Consider the following 15,589-nt stretch of genomic DNA (forward strand, 5'->3'; position numbering starts at 1 on the left):
CTTTTTTGGGGTGCAATCTAAGTTTCTTTTTTTTTTCTTATTTGGTGTTGGTCACTATTGTCTTGTACCACTCTAGGAAACTACTGTTGGTCATATTGAAAACCTTTGGTCTTTTCACAAATAACTTGTGCTACTGTTTACACTTCAAAGAAAGTCTAAGCTACACACAATATTTACAAACCACAAACCAGACAGATCAAGTTCAGATAGACCAGCTACTACAGCTGCTTTTATTGAAGACTGCTCTAATCATGTCATTCACAACACATGCAACAAAAGTTAGCATTTTACAGGCTAAAATTCAGTCCAGTGATTGTTTTGTTTAGGTGTGAGTTTCTGGTGTGTTCCCATAACTTCAGGCTCAGACAGGTCACTGTGTGACTGGTCATCTGAGCCGTCATTCTTCATCCGCATTTGAATTATTATTAAGTTGTACGTTTGTCAATATGGGCTTTGAAACAGTGCAACGCCACCTGATTCCATTCAGTCTATAAAAAACAGTATTTGAAGAGTATTGCTAAATTGACGATGCCCTCCATACTTATTGGCATCATTGGTGTAGAAGTTGTATATTTTTTTATGATATAGTGATTGTATAACATATGAACAATTTGTTTGTTAGTACCATTGCTGAAATACTGCCGGTATTTAAAGGAATAATCCACTCTAATAGTTCCCAGAATGTTTGGTGGTGAATCAGGCCCACAGCATCATAGTTCCTCCACTGTACTTCACAGTGGGAATGAGGTTCTTTTCCACATAAATCATTGTCTTCCACTAAACCATTGTGTAGTGTTTGCCTTTTCACTAAAAGTCAAAGTGGCATTAGGCAGGTTTCTGGTATTTTGAATAAGGACAGAATTCATTAAATAGTAAAGTATTGGTATGGAAGCCTGACCTGGTTTCCATAGATCTAGTTTTTGTCAACTACACTTTTTAGCAATTGTTTTCCATGATGGACATTTGATGAAAAACTAAATCTGGTGGATTTTTTAATGTCTTTTTTTTTTTTTTTTTTTTTTTTTTTAGATTTTATGGTTTCTATTTGAAGTATTGCCAAACTGATTAAAATAATATGATTTTTCTCAGTTTGTTGGTGTAACATTAAGTTTCGGAAATTAAATATGACTGTTTAAAGACTTTGTGCACATTAATACAGGGGTGCCAATAATTTTGAAGATTTTTTCTAATATAAACTCTGTTAATATGATTTTACAAATCTTTACAAATTCTTGCAATATGATAAAACTTAATTTTGTGCAAAAACGAATGGCAGAACACACCATAAAATAACATCCTCCCTTTATGCAACAGAAGATTGAGTCTGAGAGGAAATAACTGGGTGACTGATGTAAATTTTCCTCTCATATCAATGTCATGTTTTAGATGTAACATAAAGATATGACATGTGATCTGTTTGCTGTACTCCAGCAGTGAAAACAGACATCTCTCTCTCTCGCTCTCTCTCTCTCGCAGCAGGAGCTTAGGGAGGCTCTATGTGGATCAAGTGATGCAAATTTTTTGAGCCCAAGCAGGAGGCTTAGCATCGTAGCCATCAGCAAACAGCTTCTCCTTTTCATCACCTACTCCATCTTGTTTTTGGCACAAAGGTTCAGGGTCCGTGTACGGGTCCTCCAGAACTTTGAGAATTCTGTTTACCTGTCAAACAAGACGCAAGAAAGATGAATAACTGCGACCTGAAAAAAACAAACAGAAAAACAGAACTTCTTTTCCAAGGCACTGGATATTTTTCTCATCACATCCAAACTTTGTTTCTACTATCTCTTGCTACTGGCTTACGTTGTTTGTAGCAGTTAGCCTGGTCACTGAGCATCTCGGTTCAGTGAGATGCTCAGTGAGCATCTCACTGAACCCCATATGCTCCTGGTTACCATATGGGAGATTTGGGATTTGGGGTTTTCCAGCTTTGGTCTTACCTCAGAGAAGTCTCCTTTATATGCTGCTTGAATAGCATTCTGTGCAATATAGTTGCGAAGAACCACACGGGGATTACTGCTGTTCATCACTCTTAGCCTCTGTTGTTTAACAAGGTGCAAGTCACTTGTGCCATCAAACTCCCGGGCTAAGCGCCTCCTGGTATACCAGCAGCAAAAGAAAAACAACTGTTTAAAGGAGTTGTGACATGGTTCTAAACTCTGAAAATAAAAGCCAACCTGTATGTGGCCAATATTTCTTACACTTTGCAATTCTGACAGAGCGCAACAGACAGACAACACATGTGCTTCTCAGGGTAATTTTCCCTGACCTGTATCGGCAAATCCAGCGGATCCAGTCATCACGCTGTTTTTCTTTCAGCTCTTCTTGATCCGTCTCAAGGAGCTCTTTTAACCGGCCCATGAGTTCCAGCTGCTGGGCCACATCTGGCCTGTCTGCTACCATTCCGAACATGACTGGATTGGTGTGTGCCATGGACAGAATCATTGCCAGTTCACTAAGAAGAAATGACACAAGAAAGTTAGAAGTTGTTTAAAAAGGAAAGAAACTGTAAATATAGTTTCTTGGCTCAAGTCTTTAAATTGATAATTAAATTGTACATGTACACTGATTATGGATGACATAATGACCAGCTTTCTAATAATGTATTGGTTGCCCTTTGTCTGTCAAAACAGGTATGACCCATTTTGGCAGGGACTCTACTAAATGATACCAAGATGTTTGTAGCATAACTTTTTAGTCTAAGAAGTTGCGAAGGTGAAGCAACTATGGATTAGACTTGTTTGCCCAGAACATCCCATGGACGCTCGATTGGATTGAGACCCAGGAAGTAAGAGACTAAGTCAACATCTCCAACTCCCTTAACATTTTCTGGTAGGCAGCAGAGAACCCACTAGGTTCTAGTCACTAGTAAGTAGCTTGTCCGATCTGTTGAATGGGAAGTACCCATGAGCCTTAGCTGCCCATGTCTCTGTCATCTGTTCACCACTGTTCTACTTTAGTGAGAGACTGAACAGTGTAAATCAAAAATAGCCTATAAGTGTTGCAACTTATAGGCAACCCATCTCAATCATTCAATTCAGCCGTTCAAACATCTTTACCTAAACCTTATAAAACCTTGTTCTATGCTTTGGTTTGTACAGAGGGTCTGGACCATTTACTATTGAGAAACGATTGCTTGCTGAAGGCATGGACTATGTTGAAGTTTTGAACGATTGGATCTGATTTTACCCAGTCGCTAACATTTGGGCATGGCATATGTAATGCGCCTGCTCAATTAAAACTGCCTACTACCTAGGGAGTAGGTTCAAGACATCTTTTGCAAATGTCAAATGTCAAAAACATTCCTATTGCTCTGACTTAAATTGCTCAGTTTTTGGAAGCATGGTCATCACAAACTGTAGTCCAGCATTGCCAAACTACAATCTTATATAGGTGGACTACAATTCTAAAACAGTGCAGATAATCAATGTCGTTCACAAGTCCTCCTTCTGTTCGCTGATCGGCCCAATTGAAATTCTACGTAGAAATCAAGCTCAGTGGGGAAAAATCCAGACGGAACACTGAAGTGAGATGAGAATCGAGTAGAATTGCATAGGAAGGCAATGGCCAGACAATGATGTCGTCTGTACATCCTGTAATCCAGGCATGAAGTTTCCTTGGAACTAAATATGCCACAATCAACTGACTGAGGTATTTTTAAAATGTGGAAGCAATAGAGAATGACGGCAACTGAGCAACATGACAGTAGGCCACATAAAAATCACAGAGCAGGGTCAGTAGACCCGCTAACTAGTACCATGAAGAAAAGGAAATCTCTGTGCCTCACATCACCTTTGTGTTCTGCCTAATTGATTTTTTCTAGTGTGATCTGTTTCTGATCACATCATTAACTTACACATTATCTTGGTAAGACTGTCTTCCAAAATGCTGGCATTAAAGAAAACAAAAAGAGATCAGTTAACAAAAAGGACTTGATTTGTAAAAGTTCAGTGGTGAAACATTCAATGAGAGTATACGGTGGGGCTGGTACACACTTCGGTATCATTTTATTGTGTTGTACAAGTAGAAGTAAACTCATCCACCATACACCTCTCACCGGTCCTCCATCGTAGGCTTATTAGCCACCTTTAACTCCTCAATGGAGGCACACTGCTTTAGAATGAGGTCCACCACTGGCCTCACAGTGGCCCTCTCATCATCTCCTCCCTCAGGCCAAGGTACACGGCTCAGAAGGCGAAAAGTGTTGGTGAAATCAGCCCCTGCATAAAAAAAAAACAAGAGTACAATTATTTCCACATAAACCATTATAAGATTATATCTCTAGCATTTTTTTTTCTTACCTGTGTTGTGCATGACCCGCAATAGGTCTGACACAACTTCTCTGTCGTCTGCCTCTTCTTTTCTCACAAGTCCCAACTTTTTTCTCATGCCACACAGATAGAAAGCCTCATAAGTGGGCATGAAATCATCCAGCACCGCTCCTGCATCTGCTGCCTTCAGCTCCGAGCCCAACGCCTCGGCCAGACGAGCCAGGTTCCAGCGGCACACGGAGGGCTGCGCTTGGTACGAATAGCGCCTCCTTTTGTCTGAGGCATTGCAGACAAACTCTGGATCAAATCTGCCAGACAGATGCAGGTGGATGTGGAAAATTAAAATCCCAGGTTTGTGTGATGGAAAGAATTGGACCATGTGAATCATTTTAGAAGTGTTTTTTCACATTTAACCCCATGTGTCCTTATATTCAACTAAAAAACATAAATTTGTTGAAGGAAAGTATCTATTGAATCATCGTCCATACCTGCTTGTCGTTACAGGGACAAGCAGGTATGTCCCTGTATAAGGGGGGCTAACATTGGGGGTTAGGCCTGAGGTAATGGCAAAATAAACAAAGAGAATCATGGCAGGTTTTTCCCTTTTGGTCTAACAAAGTTGCAAAACTGTTGCAGTGAGTCATCACATTCTCATTCTTTATATAACATATTGTAAGTCTGGCATAGATTATTATGTCCATGGTACCTGTCCATGAAACCAAAGGGCCCATAGTCCAGCGTCAGACCCAGGATGCTTATATTGTCTGTGTTGAGGACACCATGGCAAAAGCCAACACACTGCCACTGGGCCACCAGCTTTGCAGTCCGCATCGTCACCTGGTGGACAAATCAGAAGCAGTGCCATAAAGATGAGGCAGCCTGGAAGAAGAATCCAATGGGGTCTTACCTCTCTGAAAAAAGAGAGATTTCTTTCTTTCCTGTTGTGGTGAGCCTGCTGAATGTGTGGATAGAAACTCTCAATCACATAATCCAGCAGCTGAGCACGGATGCCATGGTGCCCCGCGCTGGGACCCTGCAGGCCAGAGAATTCATCCCGGCCCAGGAAGATCTCAAAGGAGCCAAATCTATTGGTTTACACAGAGAAAAACGACACAGGCAGAATTCATGTCCGCTTTTTGTGAAGGTAAGATTCTGCTTGTTATCTACAAAGAAAGTTAGAAAACCTAATGAAGGAAGGGGCGAGACGCATGACAACTGAGCAACGTTCCAGAATCCGTTCACCATTGTTGAGAGGATCTCTGCCAATGTAGAGGTCAGAGGTAACAAGGGAGGCTGCTCGGGTGGTGGGGATCCCCAGGGCAAACATGGCTTCACTGCATAGGAACTCTCTGATGCTGGAGCGAAGCACCTTCCTGCCATCACCGTCTCTGAAAGGAACACAATACAGGTTTGTTTACAGGTCAATAGTAATTTTGCCTCTTGAAGTATTCCACATTTTGTCATGCTCCTTTCTCAATCTTCTTAGATTTTATGAAACAGAAGAGTACGGCACAACGCCAAACCTACCAAGACAGACATCCATCTAAACTCATAGGTTGGTCATGAAGAACAGTAATCACAACTCAAAAGGAGCTGGAGAGTTTCACAAATCAGGTGAGAGAATCTGCTATCAGGATGGCAATTAAGATGCCTACTCCACAAGTCTGACCTTCATCAAACACTGGAAAGAGGAAAATCACTACAGAAAGAACACCATCATTTAGTAGATCACCACAAGCTATGTTGAGGACACAGCAAACATCTGGAAGAAGATCCTCAAGGGCTATCATCACAATTTTGTGTGCAGGAAAACTTAACACTGTACTTGTCACAATGCCGTAACTTAATTTGCAGTGTAATGTTGTGGAGGTGATTTTGTTTTTAACAAGAAAACTGAAGTTTTAGGGACGATAGATGGAGATTCTGGAAGACCTAAAAAGTGATATACACCTCTGAATTTGAGCTGATTTTTCCTAGCCAGTGGAGGAGAACTTCAGTGTGTGGATGAGCAAAGCTGGATAAGACTTACCCCAAAATACTTGCAGCCAAAGATGGTTCCATAAAGTGTGGATTCAGAGGACTGATAGCAAGTCCATTTCACGTTTTTCTGATTTTAGTTAAACACTTTAAAAAGAATAGATTGTTTTCTTTCCACTTCACAATTACACACTACTTTGTGCTGGTCTGCCACAAAAAGTCCCACTAAAATACATTGAGGTTAGTGGATGGGATGTGGCAAAATGCCAAAGGTTATAACAGATGTGAATAGATTTGCAAGTTGCCATAACAGTCCAATGCAGAAAAAGGTGTGGATAAATGTGCAAAAGACATTGTTGGTGCCTGTTGTTTTATGCTACCAAATTAGCTGTTAACCAATGAGGAATAAATCAGGTGTGCACCAAGCAGTTCTAAGCTCTTAATCAGCTCTCCCTCACATTCATGCAAGACTTAGAAAGGTCTCCAAGGTCACCTTTAAACTCACTGTTCTACCAACTAACATAAAAGAACAAAACATAACTTTTTTTAAAAACTACCTGGAGTAAGGTGTGACTCCAGCACCTTTCACCTGTACCTCCCAATGTCCGTAGGTATCGGACTCCATCTCCCCCAGATACATGACCGCTCCATCACCCAGCTGACCCGCGAACAGCCCGAACTGATGCCCGCAGTAGCAGTGCGCAGCCGGCTCGGAACCAGGCATCAGCCTAGAGCCGCTCAAATACTCCGGGGCCAGAGGGTCGTCCAGCACGTCTTGCGCACTCAGGCCCAATAGAGAGAAAGCTGACTGGGACAGCGCCACGATTCTGGGCCGGAGCAGTGGTTGAAGAGAGCCGACACGGGAGAAACACGCTCCCGGGACAGTCCTGGAGCCGGGCTCGGCGGAGACATCTACCGGGAGCCGTTTCAGCGCGGTGTTGTTAAAGGTGAGTCGTTCCAGAGCGGAGGACGCAGTCTGAGAGGACTCCATGGAGTAGAGAGGTGATTATAACAATAGGAGCCAGGCAGCGATAATCGGGTTGAGAGCAGGCTGGTACCATGTCGAGTAGCAAATAGGCTAATTTCTGCCACTTGAACGAATGTCAAGAAGTCATAATATAATAATTTGTAATTTTAACTTTTTCATCTCATATTCAAGACACAAAAATTCTGCAATTTAAATTATTAGACTATAACTTTAAATCTAATTGTGAATATTGAAATCAGTCAGAATTTTATAATTTTTTCAAATAACTTTAAAAATTGTCTTTGTGACGTGTAATTAAGCTCTAAAATGTTTGTTTTTTAAAATTATTTTATAGCTTTGAATTTTAAACATGTAACTGGGACATTTTTCATAATTTCATAATTATTCCTCTTTTGCATTGTTATTTTTGAATTACAAATTCAAAATAATGAAGAAAAAAACATAATTATGATGTTCAGACTCATTACTTAAACTTAAAACCACGAGTGAACGACCTAGAAATTTTAATGTCCTGTTTAGTTTTTTCTTTGTTTATGTATTTTTTTTTAATTGAAAATGCATAAAAATTAATTTAATGTAAGCTTAACATTTTTCATTCGTTATAAAAAATTTTAAGCTAATAACGCGAGGGGGACATTGAGTAGTGGGTTTATTTGCGAGTCACCGCGTTTCCTGCAGATGGCAGCAGCAACCTGGAAAATGTCAGAATTAGCCAATGTATAAAGCAAAGAAGAATTTTCTAACTACTACTCCCTGTGATAAAATTAACGTTTATTTTATTGTATGCAAATTTATTGAACTATCTTTGAGTTTAACTTGAAGCTTCGGCAGTTGGACTCTGTATTAAAAGCTGTGTTGTCCAGATTCTGTGAAAGATAAACCACGTATTGTATGGTAGCTAGTTAGCCAGATAGCTGGAAGGCTAATCAAAGCTACTGAAACTTTTCAACCCCAGCAGAAGAAAATGGACTCAGACGTTTTGACGGACATCCCCAGAGGTTGGTCCGTTTAAGAACCTAATGTGGATGAAAACTAATTTGTTGGAAATGGACAGTTAATGACGGCAAGAAGGATAAACATAACTTTAATTGAGCCAATAGCTCATTTCCATAGCTTGTCTTTGACATTACATCGGTATGTTCGCGTTGTTTGGGTCAAGCGCGTGATGAAAACGTTATCTTTGAATATTTAGTCTCTACGAATAGATGTAGCTGTATGTGTCTTATCAGTGTACCAAGTTTGGCTTAAAAATGCAGCGTCGATGCTACTAGCAACATTTCAATAACACTGTTGTTATTGAACACACACTGATGGGAGGCATTCAGAACAACCATCTGTTTACTACAAGTAATGAACGTTTTCAAAGACAGCTTTTAAATGTAACAAATATTTATAATTGTGTATGTTTAGAAGGGGATTAAAGCCACTGAAAATAAGAATTCTTAATTTTAAAATCCAAATTCTGACTTTCTCTGAATTCTGAGGTTAAAGTGAAAATTCTGTCCCTTTCTGGACACATCAGAAAGAGAGTATCATGTACTTTTCTTGTGAGACAGACAATATATGTTTTCAATTAACCATATAATATATTTCTATGCCTGTTTTTAGATGACCTGTTACCCCTGGCATCGCTGCGACTCCTGGTGCCCCCTCTGCAGCTCATGGCAGCCTCTATGTGGCAGGTGTTTAGGAAACGAGACGTTATGAGCTACTGGAAGGTGTCAGACTTTGTGTCGCTGGTGGTGGACATGGTCCCAGAGCTGCTGATGGACAAACATAGGACTCAACTGAATTTAGGGTTAAGAGCTAGGGTGAGTATGGGTTGGGCATCTATCAAACATTTAGAAACAATTTAATGTTTTGGTAGTCTCATGTTACAAGTGATAGGAAGTGACTGAGTTTTTCTCTGCTACAGTATATTATTGAGTTATGTCGTAATGAGCATTCCAGTGAGATGATCCTGTCTTACCTGGAGAAGATGACATCACCACATCCAACACTGGTAAAAACTTTTACTTACCTTTTACCATTGTCGTTTTTCTTTCTAATGCTGTTTTATATACCGATTGTGTTAAATTTAAAGTTACATTCTCCATGTTTCAGATAAGAGAACCAGATGACGAGTCAGTGAAAATGAATTTTCTTGAGTTGATTCAAATTCTTCTCAAAGATCCGGAAGAAAGAAAGCACTTTTTTGTGGTAAGACTTTACACTTGTTCCTCTTTAACTTGTTTCTCTTTGACAAATGTTTCCACAACACATCAAGCCACAATACTGCTGGATTCTACACATTGTAGAATGCAGCAGTCTTCAAGCTCCTTTTTTGAGTTTTTATAGTTATAAAGATATATCATTAATACTTATTTATTAAACAGCCTTAAACATTGCTTTTATGATCTTATATGTTACTTCCAAGTAGGTGCTTTCTGGAACTTACTTGACTCTCATCAGTCACGTTCATGTAATCTAGCAGGTACAATCTGTAACTTACCAGGCAGGGTATTTGGGCAAACTTTCTAAGACATTTTTACTGGTCGCTTTCCCAGAACTTGTGGTTCACTTTCTTGGCCTGTGGAGTTTTCCAGAACTTGTGATTATATTCCCAGAACTTACCAGACACTTTCTTTGTAACTTCCCAGAATTTACTGGATGCCCTCAGGAATCTAGCTATATTATGAAGAGACTTAGAATTTACTAAGTTCAATAAAAGGTACAGAAAAGTACTTGGTGAGTTTCAAGTCATTTTTATTGTTCAACAACAACAAAAAACATTTATGGTTCGCTTTGTCCTTTTACATCATTGCAGCAGATCAGCTGAGATCATGGGCCAACATGAAGTTGGGATTTTGTAACCAAAGGGTTGTGGCTTCCGGCACGTAGTATAAAGATATGTGTCAGGCCCCGAGCAAGAAACTGTTGTTCACCAATCTCAACATGTTATTATCTGAATCAGCATCCGGTTGTTCTGCTCTCCGCCTTTGGACTTGTGCCGCTGTTTGTGCATTTGACCGCATCACTACGTCACTCCCGTTCTGCAATTCCAAATGACCCCTTACACTTCATAGTGATTACCGGTTTGAGGCTATCCATCAAGGGGAGTCAAGAAAATAACTCCTATATTTTATGACAGTACAGGCTGTTGTGTGCGGTGCCACCAAATATCGTAATACTTTCGAAAAAGCAGAAAAGCTCTGAAATTTTTTTTCGCATTTGCATTGTTTTTCATCATAGTTTCTTTGCTTTAAAGGACATCTTCCCTGCAGAGTATGGCCCTCTGTACGACAGTGACCTGCAGACACTGTTTGCAGAGTTTCTCTGCCGACTGTTTCAGCTGGTTCCGGTCCCTGACCTGGAGCAGGTGAGCCTAAACACGAATTGCACCTGCAATTATCGAACTGCAACAGGGAAGTGTAGAACATGAAGCATGATTCCAGTTAAAGAAACTAGATTTTATAACACAAGTTTATCATGACGCTGCCACAAATATGTCAATAGAAGGTGGAAGAAACTAACAGCATTTCTGCAATACCTATATTTGATATGCCATGCTCAGTGCAAGGGTATTATTAAAGGGGCTTTATTATTTATCTTCCAGGCACATAGTGCTATTTTATACCACAATAAAGTAACTATATACATATATCAAAAATGACTTTAAAATTTTTACTTTATTTAATGTCTTGAATTTGGGTTTCTGTCTCTTTAAAACCTGCTTTTTTTGAAACTCTGTCTTCAGGAAGTCATCACACCGCTGCTCTATTAACCCTTTTACAGCCTTGCACCAGTAAAAATGCAGGAGCTTCATCTCAAAGGCAGCGCTAGGTCCAACCAGGCGTTTTGTACAGCTGAATGGTTGCCATGGTAGATTAAAGCATTTCTCAAACATGAATGAAAGATTCAAGGCAACAATCCATGTACGTTTTTGATGAGAGAATAACATTATAATGTGATGTAAAGCTCAAAGAAGTTGATTTTATATAATATTGCCGCTTTAAGATGTTATGAGATGAGATTATTTCTTCTATCTTCCTCATTGACAAAGCGTCATACCTCAAGTTAGAAGGGTCCTAATATCCTTTTAAAATGTGACCTTACAAATTTTTCAAGTTAAATAGTGTGAATATTGATGTCAGATGTTTTTCTCAGACTGTGTCCTGGCTTGGAGCGGAGTGCTCTCTGTTGGAAGACTGTTTGCAGACCATCTCTGAACCCACAGACCTGAAAAATCTACTGCAGCACCACAAGAACCTGGGGCATTTAGACCAACATGGTAGGTTGCTTCTTTTGACAGCGTTTTTGTGAACCGTATAAGCTAAACTTTATGGTTCTGCTTTATTCCTTTTCTTGTAGTTCCACCAGCTAGTATGGGCGACAACATCTCTTCCTCACTTTCTGCCCTTCCCCCGAGGAGACTGGTGGAAACCAGCAAACAACCCGACCAGTCGGACCCACTTCAAGACCTCCACGTCGAAACACAACCTGCACCAGAAATAGCGGAAATAGTTACAGTTTCTGATTACTCTGAGGTTGAAATAGGTGCGAGCTCCAACGTTGAAGTGGTGACAGAAGAAAACTGCTTTGAAGGAAGAGAAGGCACAGTAGGGGAATGTTCTGTGGTTGTGTATTTAGAAAAGACGAGCGAAGAAGAGCCAAAAAGAGAACCGACCGAACTTCCATCCTCTTCTCAACACAAAGCTGCCGCAGGACCGCATGACTGCCCCCACTGTGAGAAGAAATTTAAGTTTGCCTCCTCGCTGCTGGCACACAGCGTCATCCACACGGGAGAACGCCCCCACCACTGCACCGACTGCGGCCGCTGCTTCTCCTTTAGGCAGTCCCTCGACAGACACAGACGGACACACAGAAAGGGACGCACGTATGACTGCGTGGACACGGCCTGCATGCCACACAGGCAAACACACACCGAAGATGGCGTGCACTCGTGCCATCTCTGCAACGTGGAATTTAGCTGTCAGCTGGCCCTCGCAAGTCACTTAAAGACTCACTCTGATGATGGCAACTCGGACAAACTCAAAGAAGGCTTAGAGGATGGGCCAGAAACCAACAAGGCTGTGGATGTCAACGAAGCGAGTGCTGAACACACAGATCCAGACTGTCCGGTGGAAACAGGCGATCGCCCATTCTCTGAATCCATACGAGACAACTGTGTCAAACCACCGAATGTCCGCACAAGTGGACGCAAACGTCGACCCACAATGAAGATCCAGGCGATACATTTACAGATGCACATGGCCACTAATCAAAGGAACAAGTGCAGCAGGGCGAATCCCTCATCACTGAGACCTTTACCAATCGTCAGGTAAAATCACCTCTCCTTGGTGTTGATCTTTGATGTCCTTGATTTTACATTGTCACATTGGCACTTTTTAAAGTCCTATTAACTGTAGACTCTGAAAATTAATGATCATTATTCTTCTGTTTCAGTTCGGAGCACTCTTATGGATCACCTGTGGTCTCGAAGCAAGGTGGTGAAAGTGAGTGGCTATAAGAAATGCTGTTCTGGATTTTTTTTTCTTCATAACCATGAAAGTGAAGGTTTATGGAAGGTCTATGAAATTTGGCTTATGTAGCTTCCAATAGTCACTTAGACAACCAGTTCCCTGACAAGATCTCATGTTCTAACTTGCCTTTACAGTCACACTACCAGTGTTACTGCGCTACTCTGCTGCTTTGCAAATTACTGAAGTGTTTCATTAGATGTAAAGTAAAATTCAATTAAGAGTGTCATCATTCTTCTGCTTACCAGCCTGTGTTGTAGGTCTAGAACATCCACATGGTGTGAAACACAAGATTGGTATTTGATACTCAAAAACAACTAAGCCTGCTAAAGGAAAATCTTATCTCCAGACAGACACTGAAATGTAAATGAGTACTAAATTAAGTTCAAATTGGTTTAATCTTGCTGTGTACTTAACTTGGTAGTTGTTGTTTAGGTTCTTGAGAACCTATAAAAGCTACCTCTGATTGCAAGTTCTTGTCTTTAGTGAACAACGGAAAGTATTCGCTTGTATTTATATGTAAACTCGTTGCTTTTTGTACCATCAGGTTCTCCAGCAGATGCCTCAGTAGTTGCTTTCTCCTGTCCTGAGTGCTCCTTCCAGCACTCTGAGGAAGGGCAGGTCCTGCAGCACATCAATAAGGTTCACCCCACCGGTGCCACAGATCAACACAGACACATAAGCTGTGCAGATTGTGGGAAGGTCTTCAGGTTCCACTCTTTACTGAAAGCCCACCAGCGCGTGCACACAGGCGAGCAGCCATTTTCATGCTCCCAGTGTGGACGGCAGTTCTCCTTTAAACAGTCACTGGAGAGGCATAAGCAGACACACTCATCCGGAAACAAGTTGTCGTGTCTGATCTGCGGGGAGCTCTTCAAGTCGGAAACGGAACACGCCAGGCACAAGAGCGGCCACTTAGAGGATGGGGACTACCAGTGTTCAGAGTGCGGTCAGACGTTCAGCTGGAAGGCTGCATTGGTGAAGCACCTCAAGACCCACGGAGTGGACGCTGGCGAAGTGGAAGACTCGTTTAAGTGCTCTCACTGCAACCTGGGCTTTAGCTGTGAAAGACAGCTGAACAAGCACATCCTTACCCACAAAGAGGAAAAACCTCACAGCTGCAACTGTGGGAAGAGTTTTCCATACCGGGCGGCTCTCACCGCTCACCAACGGACGCACCAACGAGAGCGGCCGCACACATGCACGCAGTGTGGGAAGGGCTTCCTCTATAAGGGCGGCTTGTTGAGCCACATGAAGATCCACTCTGAAGAAATGCCCTTCATGTGCTCGTTCTGCGGCAAGAGCTTCAAGAGGGAGCGCAACATGAAGAAACATGAGCGCTGCCACACCAGGGAAAACGTCTTCCGCTGCTCGCAGTGCGACAAGAGCTTTGTGTACAAGGCCACCTTGATCAGACACGAGCTGACGCATTCGGGCGAGAGGCCGTACCTTTGCTCTGACTGTGGCAAGGGTTTCTTCTCGCATGCAGAGCTCTTAAAGCACGAGCGCTTCCACACGGGCCACAAGCCATTCCAGTGTCCTCACTGCGGCAAGAAATTCACCCAGTCCTGCTACCTGACCATCCATCTGCGCTACCACACTGGGGCCCGGCCATACTCCTGCTCTGAATGCGACAAGAGCTTTCTGAGTGCCAACCGGCTAAAGAGACACCAGCGGACACACTCTGGAGAAAAACCGTATCTGTGTTTAGAGTGTGGAAAGGGTTTCAGGCAGTCTTATCATCTTAAAACGCATCTGAGGACACATCTGTCATAAATACACCTGCAGACTTAGTAGTATCACTGGGAAATGGGTGTGAAAGGTCTTAAATATAAATATCAATTGCAGTAGACTAACACCACTCATGATAAATTTAACTGAGTTTGTTCTGTGAAATTTTAAATCACCAATGTCACATATTTGTACCTTAAGGCAGGGTAACAACAGTAGGAAGGTCCTTAGTTCATTCCTTTAACATTTTACAAGGTTTAGATATATTTCTCAGCACAGTTTCTCTGAAGCCTATGTTCTCACACTGTGGTCTTCTAATCTGGTTTACAATAGAGCTAATTGTCTGTGTTGCAGAGCTAATAAAACCTACCTAAAAACATGAGTTCTGGCAGAAATGATTTCAACAGAATCCACTAAGAGAGTAAGTGTAGTTGAGAATGTTTGATGAAATCCAAGTTTTAATTTCACTATACAAAATCAAACCTTTTACAAGGGGTGTTGGTCATTTAGCTACCTCTGTACAGAAATCTGGGAAGAGTGTAAAAGCCCCACCCAACCTTGCTCCTACTTCAGATTGAATAAGTTGGTGCAAAATATTTTGACTTTTCCATCAGGGGAACCGTTTGCGTTGTCTGTCAGGTCTTGAAACCTTTATATTAGTTGAAGTGGTACTCGGGGAAAAGTTTGAGAACCAATATTCTGGATGATCCAGAATTCTGGATGATCTGTAGCATCCTAGGCTCCTTTCTCTGGTATCACTTTGGAAGAAGGTTTGCATTTAGGCTTGAGAAGTGTGGCCAGTTGGACAATTCTCTTAATGGAAGGCAAATGATTTTATTAAATCTGACATTTTCAGAGTTCACAGCATGACAGATCCTCCACCTTGCTTCCCAACACTTTCAACTCAGAAAATGCTTTGTCACAAAAGTCTTGTCTTTCATTACTAAAACTGTTTCACTTAGCAAACTCCTTACATTTACAAGTGCCAAGTAGTTCAAAAGAACCAACTGGCACTTAATAGGGCCTGGTAGGAATTCCTCCCCAAATGGTTTTTTACATTTATTTCTTTTAAAGCTTTTGCCACATTGTTGCCAATTGTCCTGTAA

The 15,589-nt window shown here is 41.4% G+C and overlaps 2 protein-coding genes across 2 annotated transcripts; one reads left to right on the forward strand and one right to left on the reverse strand.

Annotated features, from left to right (window-relative positions):
• Positions 1-1,503: 1,503 nt before the first annotated feature.
• Positions 1,504-7,278, reverse strand: selenoo2 (selenoprotein O2). The gene is made up of 9 exons (XM_088003528.1): positions 6,803-7,278; positions 5,453-5,656; positions 5,176-5,353; positions 4,975-5,105; positions 4,299-4,576; positions 4,055-4,217; positions 2,267-2,452; positions 1,938-2,094; positions 1,504-1,659 (listed from the first exon to the last, which is right to left on the reverse strand). The coding sequence occupies exons 1-9, from the start codon at positions 7,234-7,236 to the stop codon at positions 1,504-1,506; spliced, it is 1,887 nt and encodes a 628-aa protein (XP_087859654.1). The 5' UTR covers positions 7,237-7,278.
• A 637-nt stretch (positions 7,279-7,915) lies between these two features.
• Positions 7,916-14,865, forward strand: LOC106908492 (uncharacterized). Its single transcript, XM_014974613.2, has 9 exons — positions 7,916-8,231; positions 8,842-9,044; positions 9,149-9,235; positions 9,337-9,432; positions 10,481-10,591; positions 11,380-11,503; positions 11,584-12,553; positions 12,679-12,728; positions 13,300-14,865. Exons 1-9 carry the CDS (start codon positions 8,198-8,200, stop codon positions 14,526-14,528), a joined length of 2,904 nt encoding a protein of 967 aa, XP_014830099.2. The 5' UTR covers positions 7,916-8,197; the 3' UTR covers positions 14,529-14,865.
• Positions 14,866-15,589: the final 724 nt, after the last annotated feature.

The sequence above is a fragment of the Poecilia mexicana genome, unplaced genomic scaffold (assembly GCF_051168715.1).
Source record: "Poecilia mexicana isolate PSO_F unplaced genomic scaffold, ASM5116871v1 scaffold_23, whole genome shotgun sequence".
Classification (NCBI taxonomy): Eukaryota; Metazoa; Chordata; class Actinopteri; order Cyprinodontiformes; family Poeciliidae; genus Poecilia; species Poecilia mexicana.

Coding starts and splice junctions, on each gene's coding strand:
- selenoo2 (XM_088003528.1), bottom strand. CDS start 7,236: ATGGAGTCCTCTCAGACTGCGTCCTCCGCTCTGGAACGACTCACCTTT. Junction 5,657..6,802: donor GGAGTCACACCTTACTCCAG/GTAGTTTTTAAA, acceptor TGTTCCTTTCAG/AGACGGTGATGGCAGGAAGG. Junction 5,354..5,452: donor CTCGCCCCTTCCTTCATTAG/GTTTTCTAACTT, acceptor GTAAACCAATAG/ATTTGGCTCCTTTGAGATCT.
- LOC106908492 (XM_014974613.2), top strand. CDS start 8,198: ATGGACTCAGACGTTTTGACGGACATCCCCAGAG. Junction 10,592..11,379: donor CGGTCCCTGACCTGGAGCAG/GTGAGCCTAAAC, acceptor TGTTTTTCTCAG/ACTGTGTCCTGGCTTGGAGC. Junction 11,504..11,583: donor GGGGCATTTAGACCAACATG/GTAGGTTGCTTC, acceptor CTTTTCTTGTAG/TTCCACCAGCTAGTATGGGC.